A 15,407-nucleotide genomic window follows, 5' to 3' on the forward strand; every position below is an offset into this window, starting at 1 on the left:
CAAGTGATGAAATGGTTCAGAAAACATATCTTCAAAACTGAAACAGCTCATCACACTATCATAGAGGCAGCCTAGGGATACTGGTGAACATTCTTCAACTAAATCTACTTAAGAGTCCTTTTAATAATATTCAGTGGGCCAGGCGCGGTGGCTCACGCCTGTAATCCCAGCACTTTGGGAGGCCGAGGCGGGTGGATCACAAGGTCAAGAGATCGAGACCATCCTGGTCAACATGGTGAAACCCCGTCTCTACTAAAAATACAAAAAATCAGCTGGGCATGGTGGCGCATGCCTGTAATCCCAGCTACTCAGGAGGCTGAGGCAGGAGAATTGCCTGAACCCAGGAGGCGGAGGCTGCGGTGAGCCGAGATCGCGCCATTGCACTCCAGCCTGGGTAACGTGAGTGAAACTCCGTCTCAAAAAAAAAAAAAAAAAAAAAAAAAAAAATAATAATAATAATAATAATAATACTAAGTGCTTTCATTCAGAAATAGAGAGTTAAACAAAAAAGGCAGTGCTTTAAAAAGATACGACTATTTTATGCGGTTGTTAATCAGAAAGAAAGGAAGACTTCTACTGGTCAATGAGAACCACCAGAGTAAAAACTTTGCCCTTCTGTTTATAGAACTGTGGCATTTGTGACAAGTAAGAAGGGCTTGTAACAGTGATTCTCAGCCAGGGGTCATTTCGTCCCCATGGACATTTAGCTATGTCTAGAAACGTTTTTGTCACAACTGCAAGGTGGTGGGATGGGGAGTGCTATGGGGATATTGCTAAACATCCTACAAAACATAGGAAATCTCACCCTACCCCACAAATAATTATCCTGCTCAAAATGTAAACAATGACAGGATTGAAAAGCCCTGGCTTATACAATATATTCTAGTATGATGAATGCAGCTAGGCACACTGGCTCATGCCTGTAATCCCAGTACTTTTGTGAGGTTGAGGCAGGTAAATCACTTGAGGTCAGGAGTTCAAGACCAGCCTGGTCAACGTGGAGAAACCCCGTCTCTCCTAAAAATACAAAACTTAGCCAGGTGTGGTGGCGCATGCCTAGAGACCCAGTTACCCAGAAGGCTGAGGCGTGAGAATTGCTTGAATCCGGGAGGTGGAGGTTGCAGTGAACGGAGATCACGCCACTGCATTCCAGCCTAGGTGACAGAGTGAGAAGGAATAAATAATAAATAAATAAAATAATAAATTAAAAAAATAAAACAGTACAATGACTACTCTGAGTTTATCAGAGGGCATCACATTAGAGAAAAAAGAAAGGCAGCACAAAATAAACATTTTTATAACAAAGGCTGTTTTCTAAACGTACCACAGCCCTCACCATGCCAGGAAAACTTAATAGTATTCCATCTAAGTCATCTCTAGAAGATAAAGTCTGTCATATCAGGATATTTCTGTAACGGTAGCTTCAACCCTCATCTCAGAATAAGCTAAGGAGATTTAAGAAGAACTGAAAATGCCCATCTGAACCCAATGTCATAGGCTGAATTGTGTCTCCGAAAATTCCTACGTTAAAGCCCTAACCCCCAGCGTGACTGTGTCTATAGACAGGGCCTTCAGGAAGATAATTAAGGCTAAATGAGTTCATAAGGGTGGGTCTAATACAATAAGGCTTATGTCCCCATAAAAAAAAAGAGACACCAGAGACTGATCTCTCTCCAAACAAGAACAGAGAAAATGTATGGTGAGGACACAGAAAGAAGGAAGCTGTCTGCAAGCTGAGAGGAAAAACGCAAATTTTCTGACACCTAGATCTTGGAATTCTTGCCTCTTGAACTGTGAGAAAATATGTTTCTGTTGCTTAAGGCACCTCGTATGTGGCATTTTGTTACGGTAGCCTAAGTAGACTAATATACACACAAAGATTTTCTTTCAAATGGCCTGGGATATGGTATGAACTGATTAACTTTCAGTCAAATCCCAAGTGACTCCAACATCTAGTCAGAAACCACCAGTCTAACACTACAGAATTACAAACATGCTTGAAGGAATACACTGTTCAGAAAAATTCTAAGGTTTAGCCCAAGGTGAAAACTAGGATACTTTTTGCCAAAATTATTTCCTCTCTCTCTCTTTTAGGATCTGGAGATAACATGGCGTCACCTTCAAATTCTTTTGACATTTCATTGGTTTCTGGGTTTTGTGTTAGGAGATATAATTTACTTCAAAAGGTACACTGAAAAAGCTAATGTCATCAATTATTTTTTTCTACACTATGGAAGACGGAGCTCTTGCAGAAAAAAAAAAAAGATTCCTAGTTCATTATTTTCTCTTAACAATCAAAGTATGAGTCAGTCGGTGAGACTTTTCAGGAGGACTAGATTTGAACGTATAAAATAGTGCTCACCAGACCACTCCATTATAAACAAGACATTAAAAAGTTATGAAGTGGCCAAATGTGGTGGCTCATGCCTATGATCCCTAGTAATTTGGGAGGCCAAGATGGGAAGATCACTTGAGTCCAGGAGTTTGAGACGAGCCTGGGCAACAAGTGAGACCCTACCTATAAAATAAAAGAGAGAGAGAAATGGCATAAAAACAATTACATTCTTTTGAAACAAGTATATGCATTTGCACATAAATTTCAAATGAAAATGAAATTAAAAACTGTATCATACCTGGTAAAGTCTGGTGGAACAGGAGTGGTAACAAAAGATGCCATGGGCTTCCGATGAACTTGCTGAAACATCATAAGGATCTCTGAGCTCTTAGATATCAACTCACTCTTACTACAAGACCGCAACTGTGTGAGGAAAAAAATTATCTGAACAAACAAAATTACTGTTCATTACAACCTCAAAATTTACAAATTATTCTGATTATAAACTGGAAAAAAAAATGAGAAAAAAAAAGTGAGCCTGAGAATTAAGAATCTATTAAAAAAATCTAGGTTTATTTCTATAATATTCTAACAGTAAAGTCACTGAATAAGTATACTTAATGCATTTTTCTCTTCTTACATTTTAGGGTAAGTGAGGTTTTAAGCAAGTACAAATATATTTTCAGGCTGATACAGTGAAGTTCTTATGAATGTATTAATAAACAAACCTCTAAGTTGAAAGCTTTTAAAAGCAATCATTTCTCAGATTGTATTCTAGGTAACAGAATACAGAATGTATACACACACACCCATGTACACATAGACACACACCCCATTACTCAATACTAATTTGGGAAATACTACTTTGGGAAAAAGTAATAAATCTAACTTCACTAACATAATCATGGTAGACAAAAACAAGACTACCAATTTTTTCTTCAAGAAAACCAGTTTTAAGTTCCACTTCTGCCATTGACTAATTACATAACTCTGAGTCTGTTTACATAACAAACTAGAATAATAATCCACCACTGCTTACTTTGTGAAGTTTGTTATAAGGATTATGAAGCTACAGTGAAGAAGATTTGCAAACTATCTGTTATGTGCTTAATTTTGTGCCCCCTTTCCATCATAATTTATATGCTGCAGGCTCAACCTCCAGGACCTCAGCCTATTTGGAGATAATCTTTAAAGAGATGATTAGGTTAAAATGAGGCCATTGGGGTAGGGCCTTAATCTAACATGACTGGTGTCCTTATTAAGATCAAGAGACTCTAGGGCTGCATATTCACCCAGAAAAGTCCATATGAGGACACAGTAAGAAGGCAGTCATCTACAGGCCAAGAAGAAAGACCTCAGAAGAAACTAAACCTGCCAACACCTGAATCTTAAGACTTCCAGCCCCTAGAATCATGAGAAAACAAATTTCTATTGTTTTAAGTCTCACTGTCAGTGGTATTTTGTTATGACAGGCCTAGCAAACTAATGTACTATCAAATGCCATATTAATGATATTCATAAAACCTACCTACAGTTGTGTTTATATCTTTTAAATAACAGTTGCTTATGGCTCACCAAAAATAATGTATCATGTCTGGGCACAGTGGCTTACGCCTGTAATCCCAGGACTTTGAGAGGCCAAGGCAGGTGGATCACTTGAGGTGGAGTTCAAGACCAGCCTGGCCAATGTGGTAAAACCTCATCTCTATTAAAAATACAAAATTAGCTGGGCATGGTGGCGCATGCCTGTAGTCCCAGCTACTCAGGAGGCTGAGGTACAAGAATTGCTTAAACCCCCCAGGAGGTGGAGGTTGCAGTGAGCCAAGATCACGCCACTACACTCCGGCCTGGGCGACAGGGTGAGAACCCATCTCAAAAAAAAAAAAAAAAAAAAAAAAAAGTATCATATATCATATGATATATACCAAAATGTATCCTTGGGTTACTAAGAATCGAGCTACTGCATCAACCAATGACATAATGGTAAGTGGTAACGGCAGAAAACAAGCAGCTGCATATTTTATCATTCATATTATTACGTATCAGGCATTGCCTAAGACATTAAGGTTTTTTGAATAATTTACTTAAAATGGTCTAATGTTATTTAAATACTGTTTGCTTATAATTTTTAAAGTATGATAAAAATCACTCTGTATATGTACATATATATATACACATAATACAAAAAATTTTAATTTATATTAATTGAATGCTTACTGTGTATATCCTTCCTTGACACCATTTCTTCCAAAAGCTCCCTCCAACAAAAGTTTATCATCACCATACTTGTGTTTCTACAATTATTATATGTGTATATACATCCATAAACAATGTTTTGAATGTTTTCAAACTTTACATAAACACCATCGGGCTATATCACCATGTAGCCTACATTTTTCAGTTAATATTATTTCACTTTTTTTTTGAGACAGGGTCTTGCTGTGTCGCCTAGGCTGGAGTGCAGTGACACAATCTCAGCTCACAGCAGCCTCTGCCTCCCAGGTCCAAGTGATTTTCACACCTTGGCCTCTTGAGCAGCTGGGACTACAGCCATGCACCACCATCCCCAGCTAAGTTTTGTATTTTCAGTAGATACAGGGTTTCACCATGTTGGCCAGGCTGGTCTTGAACTCACTCAAGTGATCCACTCACCTTCGCCTCCAAAAGTGCTGCAATTACAGGCGTGAGCCACCACGCCTGGCATATTTCTTTACTTTTTTAAACAGACAAGTCTTGCTACGCTGCCCAGGCTGCAGTGCAGTGGCTATTCACAGGTACAATCACAGCACACTGCAGCCTTGAATTCCTGGACTGAGGCAATTCTCCTGCCTCAGCTACCTGAGTAGCTGGGACTACAGGCATTCACCCAACCTCAATACTGTTTGTTAAAAACTAAGACAACAGCCTAGGCCTACACATGGTCAGGATCATCAATATCACCATCTCCCACCTTCACATCTTGTCCCATTGAAAGGTCTTCAGGGGTATAAGCATATATGGATCTACAATGATAACAATGCCTTCTTCTAAAATATAGTCAACTTTTTAAAAATAAGTACAGGTAAACTCTAGAATATACTCTAGAATGATGAATAAAAGTATGGTACAGTAAATACATAAACCAGTAGCACAGCTGTTTACTATCCTTATCAAGTATTATATGCTACGTATAATATGTGTTATACTTTTGTACAACAAGCGGCCCAGAATTTTTTTTTACACCAGCATCGCCACAAACACATGATTAATGCTTTGTGCTTCTACATTACAATGGCTATGATGTCACTAGATATCTCTACTAGGCAAAAGAAATATTTCAGCTCCATTATAATCTTATGGGACCACTGTCACATATGTAGTCTGTTACTGACCAAAAGGTCGTGATTTGGCACATGTCTGTACATGGGAGATGTGTACAGGTTATATTTGCCATTTCATATAAGGGACTAGAGTATCTGTGCATTTTGGTATCCATGAAGATCCTGGAGCCAATGACCCACAGATACTGAGGAAAATTAAAGGGGTGAACAACCAGTATCAGCCTTTCCAAAAATATAACAAAAAGTAAAGAGCATCAACATAATGAAGAATTTACATCAACTAATGGGCAAAACAGCCAGCTAGCATCAAATGGCAGTATTAAACTCACAAATATCATTATTAATCTTAAATTTAAATCGACTAAATCCCCCAATCAAAAGACACAGCCAAAACCCATCAATATGCTACATCCAGACCCATCTCACATGCAAGGATACACAGACTCAAAACAAAGGGATGGAGAAAAATTTACCAACCAAATGGAGAGCAAAAATAAATAAATAAATAAATAGCAGGAATTGCAATAATCACCTCTGATAAAATGGACTTTAAAGCAACAAAGATCAAAAGAGGCAAAGAAGGACATTACATAATGGTAAAAGGATCAATGCAACAAGAAGGGATAACCATCTTAAACATATATGCACCCAATACAGGAGTACCCAGATACATAAAACTTATAAAGACACTTAGACTCCCACATAGTAATAGTGGGAGAACATCAATATTAGACAGATCAACGAGACAGAAAATTAATAAGGTTATCCAGGACTTGAACTCAGATCCAGGACAACTAAGCTTAATAAACATTTATAGAACTCTCCACTTCGAATACACAAAATATACACTCTTATCAGTACATCACACCTACTCTAAAAGTGAAGTAAATCAGTCCTCAATAATTATATAGCATTTCACAAGTTTTTAATTTATTTATTTATTTTTTTGAGACGGAGTTTCGCTCGTTACCCAGGCTGCAGTGCAATGGCGCGATCTCGGCTCACCGCAACCTCCGCCTCCCGGGTTCAGGCAATTCTCCTGCCTCAGCCTCCTGAGTAGCTGGGATTACAGGCACACACCACCATGCCCAGCTAATGTTTCTGTATTTTTAGTAGAGACGGGGTTTCACCATGTTGACCAGGATGGTCTCGATCTCTTGACCTCGTGATCCACCCACCTCGGCCTCCCAAAGTGCTGGGATTACAGGCTTGAGCCACCGCGCCCGGCCTTTTCTATTTTTTTTATTTTTATTTTTTTTTTCATTTCACAGGTTTAAAGGAAATACTGGTTGGCTGCTTGTTATTTTCTTCCCTCATTTCTTCCTGTCTCCATTATTAAGCACAATTACTGGCATAAAAGAGGTTTTCAATACCCATTTTTAGACTCCATTCTAGCCTGGACAATAAAGCAATACTCCTGTTTTCTCTCCCTCTTCCTTTTTCTTCCTCTCCTTCATTTTTTTTTTCTTTTTCTTTAACAAAAAAAAAAAAGGGGGCGGTGTTCAAATTTTTTACTATAATTTTCGATTTGTCTATTTCTTTTAGCACCTGTATCAGGTTTTTATTAACATATTTTGAAGCTATACTACTAGAAACATAAACATCCGGGACTGTTAAACATCCTCTTGATTCAACATCCCCATTAGCACTGTGAAATTACCTTTTTAAATCACCGGAATATTGTTTGCTCTGAAATCTACTTTGGTATCAAAAAGCTATTTCAGGCTGGGTATGGTGGCTCATGCCCCTAATTCCAGCACTTTGGGAAGCCAAGGTGGCAGGGTTGCTTGAGCCCAGGAGTTTGAGACCAGCCTGGGCATCACAGTGAGACCTTGTCTCTACAAAAAACTTAAAAATTAGCCAGGCCTATCTAACATGGCCAGATCTTGTCACTACAAAAGACTTAAAAATTACCCAAGTATAATGGTGCATGTCTGTGGTCCCAGCTACTCAGGAAGCTGAGGAAGGAGAATAACTTGAGCTCAGGAGTTCAAAGCTGCAGTGAGCCTTTTTCATGTCACTGCACTTTAGCCTGGGTGACAAAGCGAGACCCTGTCTCAAAATAAAAGAAAAAAAAGAAGAAAAAAGCCATTTCAGCTTTCTTTTAATTAGTGTTACCATGCAATATCTTATTTTCTCCATTTTTAGTGTATTTGTATTAAAATATTTGAAATGCATGTCATGTAGGCAGCATATAATTGAGTCTAGTTTTGTTTTTAAGTCAGACTGACAGTCTTTGATTCTAATTGGGATGTTCAGAATCTTTACATTTAGGCCAGGCCCGGTGGCTCATGCCTGCAATTCCAGTACTTTGGGAGGCCAAGGTAGGCAGATCACTTAAGCCCAGGGCAACATGATGAAAACCCATCTCTATCAACACCACCACCACCACCAACAACAACAAAAACCAGACATGGTGGCACACATCTGTAATCCCAGCTACTAGGGAGGTTGAGGTAGGAGAATCACTTGAACCCAGGAGGTGGAGGTTGCAGTGAGCCACGACTACAACACTGCACTCCAGCCTGGGTGACAGAGCAAGACCCTGTCTCAAAAAAAAAAAAAAAAAACGAACCTTTATATTTAATGTGCTTACTGATATGGTGAAGTTTGGGTCTCCCATCTTACTATTCATTTTCTATTTGTCCCATCTGTTTTCAGTTCTGTTTTCTTTTCCTATTTTGTTCCTTTTCTAATCTATTAAGACATCAAAAATAAAGTTTGAGAAATCAGTGTATACAAATATACTTTTACAACAGTTAAATATCTACATAATTCTTTTTTTTTTTTTTTTTTTGAGATTGAGTCTTGATCTGTAGCCCAGGCTGGAATGCAGTGGCATACTCTCAGCTCACTGCAACCTCTGCCTGCTGGAACCCAGTTCAAGCAATTCTCCTACCTCACCTCCCAAGTAGCTGGGATTACAGGCATGAGCCACCATGCCCAGCTAATTTTTGTATTTTATAGTAGAGACAGGGTTTCACCATGTTGGCCAGTCTGGTCTTGAACTTCGGACCTCGTGATCCACCAGCCTCAGCCTCCCAAAGTGCTGGGATTATAGGTGTGAGCCACCGTGCCCGGCCTAAATATCTGCATAATTCTTAAAAGAGGAAATCACAAATGAAAGTATAAATTATTAAAATACCAGAAATAGCCATGCCGTATTCAGAAATAAACTTTTAGTCTAAAATGCAATTATTTTAAAAAGAAAATCCACATGTCAAAAGCTGAAAAATAAAAATATAGGCTGGGCGTGGTGGCTCACACATGTAATCCCAACACTTTGGGAGGCCAAGAGAGGCAGATCATTTGAGACAACCCTGGCCAACATGCCGAAACCCCTGTCTCTACTAAAAATACAAAAATTAGCCAGGCATGCATGAGTGCCTGTAATCCCAGCTACTTGGGAGGCTGAGGCAGGAGAATTACTTGAACCCAGGAGCAGAGGTTGCCAAAAACCAAGATTGCACCATTGCACTCCAGCCTGGGCAAGAGACTCCATCTCAAAAATAAAATAAAATAAAATAAAAATAAAAAAGATTAGAATAAACAAATTAAATCTTCAACTACAGAAGCCAGAAAATGGATCACAGTGTATAAAAGGGGGAGAAATGATGAAGATAGTGATAAAATTAACAAAAGGGAGTATCATGAAATAGTTGAAAAGAACAACATAACCAATATTGGATCTTAGAATTTGAGTTGAGGCCAGGTGCAGTGGCTGATGCCTGTAATCTCAGCACCTTGGGAGGACGAGGTGGGCAGATCAGCTGAGGTCAGGAGTTCCAGACCAGCCTGGCCAACATGGTGAAACCCTGTCTCCACTAAAAATACAAAAATTAGCCAGGTGTGGTGGCATATGCCTGTCATGCCAGCTACTCGGGAGGCTGAGGCAGGAGAATCGCTTGAACTTGGAAGATGCAGGTTGCAGTGAGCCAAGATCATGCCACTGTACTCCAGCCTGAATGACAGATTGGGACTCCATCTCAAAAAAAAAAAAAAAAAAGAAAAGAAAAGAAAAGAAAAGTAAAGAAAATATGAGTTCAATAGGAGATATCCTAGCATGGTTGATCAAGAAAAATGAAGAAAATATCCAACATTACATTGGGAAGAAAAAACAGAAATAAAACTATAAAAATAGTAGAAATTTTTTTTAATGAAAATGATTTTCAAAATAACGTATTTTGGAAAGGGCAGTAGAGGCTGGGGAGGCAATAAGGATGTTTATTGGGTACAAAAAAATAGAAATGAATAAGATGTAGTATTTGAAAGGGTGACTATAATCAATAATAATTTAATTTTATATTTAAAAATAACTAAAAGGGTATAACCGGATTATTTTAACACAAAGGATAATTGTTTGGGGTGATGAATATCCCATTTGCTCTATTTTTGAGACAGAGTTTGGCTTTGTTGCCCAGGCTGGAGAGCAGTAGTGGGATCTCAGCTCACTGCAACCTCTACCTCCCAGGTTTAAGAGATACTTCTGCCTCAGCCTCCAAAGTAGCTAGGATTATAGACACGTACCATCAAGCCCAGCTAATTTTTGTATTTTAAAAATGAATAGTAGAGACAGGGTTTCACCATTTTAGCCAGGCTGGTCTCGATCGCTTGACCTCGTGATCCACCCATCTGGCTTGGCCTTAGTAATTATTATGCATTGCATGCCTGTATCAAAATATCTCATGTATTCCATAAATATATACTGTGTACCCACAAAAAGTAAAAAATTATAAAAATAATGTATTTTTACCGTGCCTTTTCTGTTTAGGTATGTTTAGATTTAGATACACAAATATTTACCATTGTATTATAGCTGCCTACAGTATTCAGTACAGTAGCATGCCATGCAGGTTTGCAGCCTAGAAGCAGTAGGGCTATACTATATAGCTAGGTGTACTTTAAAAATACATTATAGGCACGGTGCAGTGGCTCATGCCTATAATCCTAGCACTCTGGGAGCCCAAGGCGGGTGGATCATGGTAAGATCAGGAGATAGAGACCATCCTGGCCAACACGGTGAAACCCCGTCTCTACTAAAAATACAAAAATTGGCCAGGTGGGGTGGGTGCCTTTAGCCCCAGCTACTCAGGAGCCTGAGGCAGGAGAATCGCTTGAACCCAGAAGACGATTGTAGGGAACCAAGATTGCGCCACTGCACTCCAGCCTGGGCAACAAGAGCAAAACTCCATCTCAAAAAAAATGAAAAAGAAAAAGAAAAACACTATAAAAGATAATAAATGGTATTCTTGTATGGGGAGCACTTACCACAAATGGTAAAATAAAAGAAACTACATATATTTAAAGTGTATCAATACATAAAAATCAGCTATACAGCCATGGGTAATCAGAAATCTTACTACAGGCTGGGCACGGTGGCTCACACCTCTAATCCCAGCACTTTGGGAAGCTGAGGCAGGTGGATCACCTGAGGTCAGAGGCTCGAGACCAGCCTGGCCAACATGGTGTTAATGCCATTTCTACTAATACAAACATTAGCTGGCTGTGGTGGCGCACACTTGTAATTCCAGCTACTCGAGAGAGGCTGAGGCATGAGAATCGTTTGAGCCCAGGAGGCAGAGGTTGCAGTGAGCCATGATCATGCCACTACACTTCAGCTTGGGCAATGGAACGAGACTCTGTCTTGGGGGAAAAAAAAAAAGGTGAGGCAAAGTGGCTCACACCTGTAATTCCAGCACTTTTGGAAGCTGAAGAGGAAGAGGAAAGATCACTTGAGATTGCGCCACTGCACAATCAAGAGTTGAGGTCAGGAGTTTGAAAACAGACCCATCTTCCCATCTCTACCAAAAAACAAAAATTAGCCAGGTGTAGTGGTACACACCTGTAGTCCCAGCTACTAGGCAGGCTGAGGCAGGAGGATCACTTGAATCTGGGAGGCAGAGGTTGCAGTGAGCCAAGATCATGCCACTGCACTCCAGCCTAGGTGACAGACTATGGCTCTGCTTCAAAAAACAAAAAACCTTACTACAGCATAAAAATATCTGAAATACTGAATAAATCCCATAAAATCTGTGAAAGACTAGAAGAGACACCTTAACAAACAAGATATATGAATGGCAAATAAGTTCCAGAAAAGATGTGTGGTTGCTCATGCCTGTAATCTCAGCACTTTGGGAGGCCAAGGTGGGCAGATGACTTGAGCCCAGGAATTCGAGACCACCCTAGGCAAATTGAGAAAACCCCATTTCTACCAAAAACAAAAACAAAATCAAATTAGCCAGGTGTGGTGGCACACAGCTATAATCCCAGTTACTTAACAGGCTGAGGCAGGAGAACTGCTTGAGCCCAGGAGGTTGAGGCTGCAGCAAGTTGTGACTGCACCACTGCACTCCAGCCTGGGAAACAGAGCAAGAACCTGTCTCAGGAAAAAAAAAAAAGAAAAGCTCAACATTATTAGTCATATGGCAAATACAAATTAAACCCAGGATTAGATATTCTTATTTGAATGGCTAAAAGGAAAAACACAACACTATGTGTCGAAAAGGACGTAGAGGAACTGATACTCAATACACACTACTGGTAGGAAAATTAAATAATGTAATTATATCAGAAAACTGTTGGCAGTTACTTAAAAAGTTAATGATACATCTACCATCTGACTCAGCCATTCCTTCTTATGTGAACTCAAGAGAAAAAGAAATGTATGTTCATGTAAAGCTTTGTATATGAACGTTTACAGCAACTTTATTATCTGTACCAAAAACTGGATTTTTTGGTTTATGGTCAATTCAAATGGCCATAAGAAGCTGAATGGATAAACAAATCATGGGAGATACACACACACACACACACAATGGACTACTACTATTCAGCAACAAAAGGGAAAGAATTATTGATACACACAGCAATGTAAATCTCAAATAATTTTGCTGCATGAAAAAAGAAATGAGTATACCAGTATATAATTCGATTTCTATAAAACTCTAAAAAATGCAAATATATCTATAATGACAGAAAGCAGATTGACAGTTGCCTAGAGAGGGAAGGGTGTGAGAAGACAGCACAAAGAAGCACAAGGAAACTTTTGGGGATAATGCATATGTTTATACCTTCACTGTGGTGAGGGTTTCTCTGGCATCAAAACTTACCAAATTGTATACTTTAAATACAGGCAGTTTATTTTATGTCAAGTATACATCAATAAAGCTGTTTCAAAAAAAAACCACAACACATAAATACTCAGATTCCCCACTCCTATCCCATCAAAGGTGGTCTAAAATTATCCCATCACTCCAGCAGAAGGCTGCTAGTTTATTCTCTGGAGGAGATAAAGTCTCTTGACTATGGAAACAACATATACAATTAAAAATGGGTATAATGGGCCAGGCATGGTGGCTCACGCCTATAATCCTAGCACTTTTGAGAGGCCAAGGCAGGAGGATTGCTTGAGCTCAGGAGTTAAAAACCATCCTGGGTAACACAGTGAGACCTCATTTCCACAAGGTGGTGGTGCACACCTGTAATCCCAGCACTTTGGGAGGCCAAGATGGACAGATCACAAGGTCAAGAAACTGAGAGTGTCATGGCCAACATGGTGAAACCATGTCTCCACCAAAAATACAAAAATTAGCTGGATGTGGTGGTGTGTACCTGCAGGCCCAGCTACTCAAGAGGCTGAGGCTGAGGCAGGAGAATCGCTTGAACCCGGGAGGCAGAGTTTACAGTGAGCCAAAATCATGCCACTGCGCTGCAGTCTAGTAACAGAGCAAGACTCTGTCTCAAAAAAATACACTGTGTGTGTGTAAAAAGGAAATGGAAAAAATAATGAGGATAAGAAAAATAACAGTATTTAGTAAATATTTATGTACTGAATCCTACCAGCCAAATTGTCAATCAAGTACAAAGATAAAATAAAAATATTTTCAGACATGCAGTTCAAGAAAAGTATGTTCTGATTACCCTTCCTGGAAAGCTACTGAGGGAAGTGGAATATTAAAACAAAACAAGTAAACCAAGAGAGTGGAAGCCATAGAAATCAGGAAACGTGGAATTGAACACAAGAAAGATGTGAAAGGAATCCCCAGAATGCTTAAGATAAAAATCTCAGGAAACAGCTGTGTATAAGGCATAGAGAGAGATTACAAAAAGCAAATTCCAGACAAGTGAATATATCAAATATTTGTATAACACTATATATTTTATTTACTCATTTACTATATGCTTCATATTCACCTACCCTAAACTAAAATATAAACTCTATGAAGACAGAATTTCACCATTTTGTTCACTGCTGTATCCCCAATATCTAGAACAATGCCTGCTATTTAGGACTTAATATTTCCTCCACAAATAAAAATGATAAATTTTAGCATAATATTCACTATGTATAAAGTAACTGGTAATAATATCTCAAAGCCACCACTTAAGACAGTGTGGGGAGATATTAACTTTTTATACATTCAGATTTCTATGGAAAGAACTCTATTCTTACAAAGCAGAATGTAGTTCTACTAGTGTAGTTCCCAAAAATGAAGGAAAAACTTGAGAAGAATCAGCAGATTCCTATTTCATAAAAATCTCGATTATAGCACAAAGATTGACAGATCTTTTAATTTTATACAGATAATCTGTCAAAAACAACAACAACAACTTTTACAGTATACACAGAAAAAAGGATAAAGACTATTTCATTACATTTAATATTTCATCACCTGGTGCTCCACCTCCTGAAGTAAGGATTCCAAAAGTTCTGTTTCTTGGGTTAGAGAAGTCTTCTGACCTGTTTAAAAACAGTGAATCATAAACACGTGGACTCATTATTGGTTTAAGAATAAAATTAACTTCCAATGAACATATTCAATAACAAGAAATCCACTTCAAGTAAGCAAATATTCATTACAGCTACCATAAAAATTCACATATAACTTTAAGAGGTTGAATTTAATATTACAGTAGCCTTGAAAAGAGAACTTCAGAACCAATTCTAATTAGTTTTAGACGAGATATCGTTTAGATTAAAATCATCTAAGAAATGAAATGTGCAATGACAATATACTTTAAGCAAAAAATTTACTTTTCTAGATTTTCATATTCCCTTGGGAAGACGCAATAACAAGAATTTCATTCAGTCAGCTATTCCGAAATAATTTTTTACCAAATTTAACCGTAGCTTCAAAGAGAATACAAAGTGGGCCAGATTTTTATGTTAAATATCAGCCCAGAGAGGTGAACAGTCTCAAAAAGTTGGAGATAGAAAACGATAAATTATTATTACTGGCTGGGGGCAGTGGCTCATGCTTGTAATCCCTGCACTTTGGGAGGCCAAAGTAAGAAGATAACTTGAGCCTAGGTATTTGAGACCAGCCTGGGCAACATGGCAATATTGTCTTTATAAAAAAAATTTAAAAATTAGCCAGGAGTGGTGGTGCATGCCTGCGGTCCCAGTTGCTCAAGAGGCTGAGGCACGAGGGTGGCTTGAGCTCAGGAAGTCAAGACTGCATGCAGTCATGCAATGACCCTTGACCATGCTACTGCACTCCAGCCTGGGCAACAGAGACCGTGTCTCAAAAAAAAAAAAAAAAAAAATTTATATGTAAAATATACATATATAATATATAGAATATACACAAATATACAATATACATATATACACACATATAATATACACATATATGTATATAATACATATAATATATATACACACACATACCCCATTACAAAAATTATAGAAAGTGCTTTATATATATATATACACACACACACACACACATACACACATTATATATTGATAT

The 15,407-nt window shown here is 38.5% G+C and overlaps 1 protein-coding gene across 4 annotated transcripts in view; it reads right to left on the reverse strand.

Annotated features, from left to right (window-relative positions):
• The window catches only part of TRIM37 (tripartite motif containing 37), a 108,481-nt gene that overhangs the window by 69,550 nt on the left and 23,524 nt on the right, over positions 1 to 15,407 (reverse strand). For all 4 annotated transcript variants that reach the window (XM_032280683.1, XM_032280684.1, XM_032280681.1 and 1 more), the window contains exons 8-9: positions 14,328 to 14,395; positions 2,634 to 2,758 (exon numbers count right to left, since the gene is read on the reverse strand). In XM_032280683.1, the coding sequence (XP_032136574.1) occupies positions 2,634 to 2,758; positions 14,328 to 14,395 (193 nt within the window). The remainder of the gene's footprint in view (positions 1 to 2,633; positions 2,759 to 14,327; positions 14,396 to 15,407) is intronic.

Source organism: Sapajus apella, unplaced genomic scaffold, assembly GCF_009761245.1.
Source record: "Sapajus apella isolate SASKATOON/1434 unplaced genomic scaffold, GSC_monkey_1.0 scaffold12, whole genome shotgun sequence".
Lineage (NCBI taxonomy): Eukaryota > Metazoa > Chordata > Mammalia > Primates > Cebidae > Sapajus > Sapajus apella.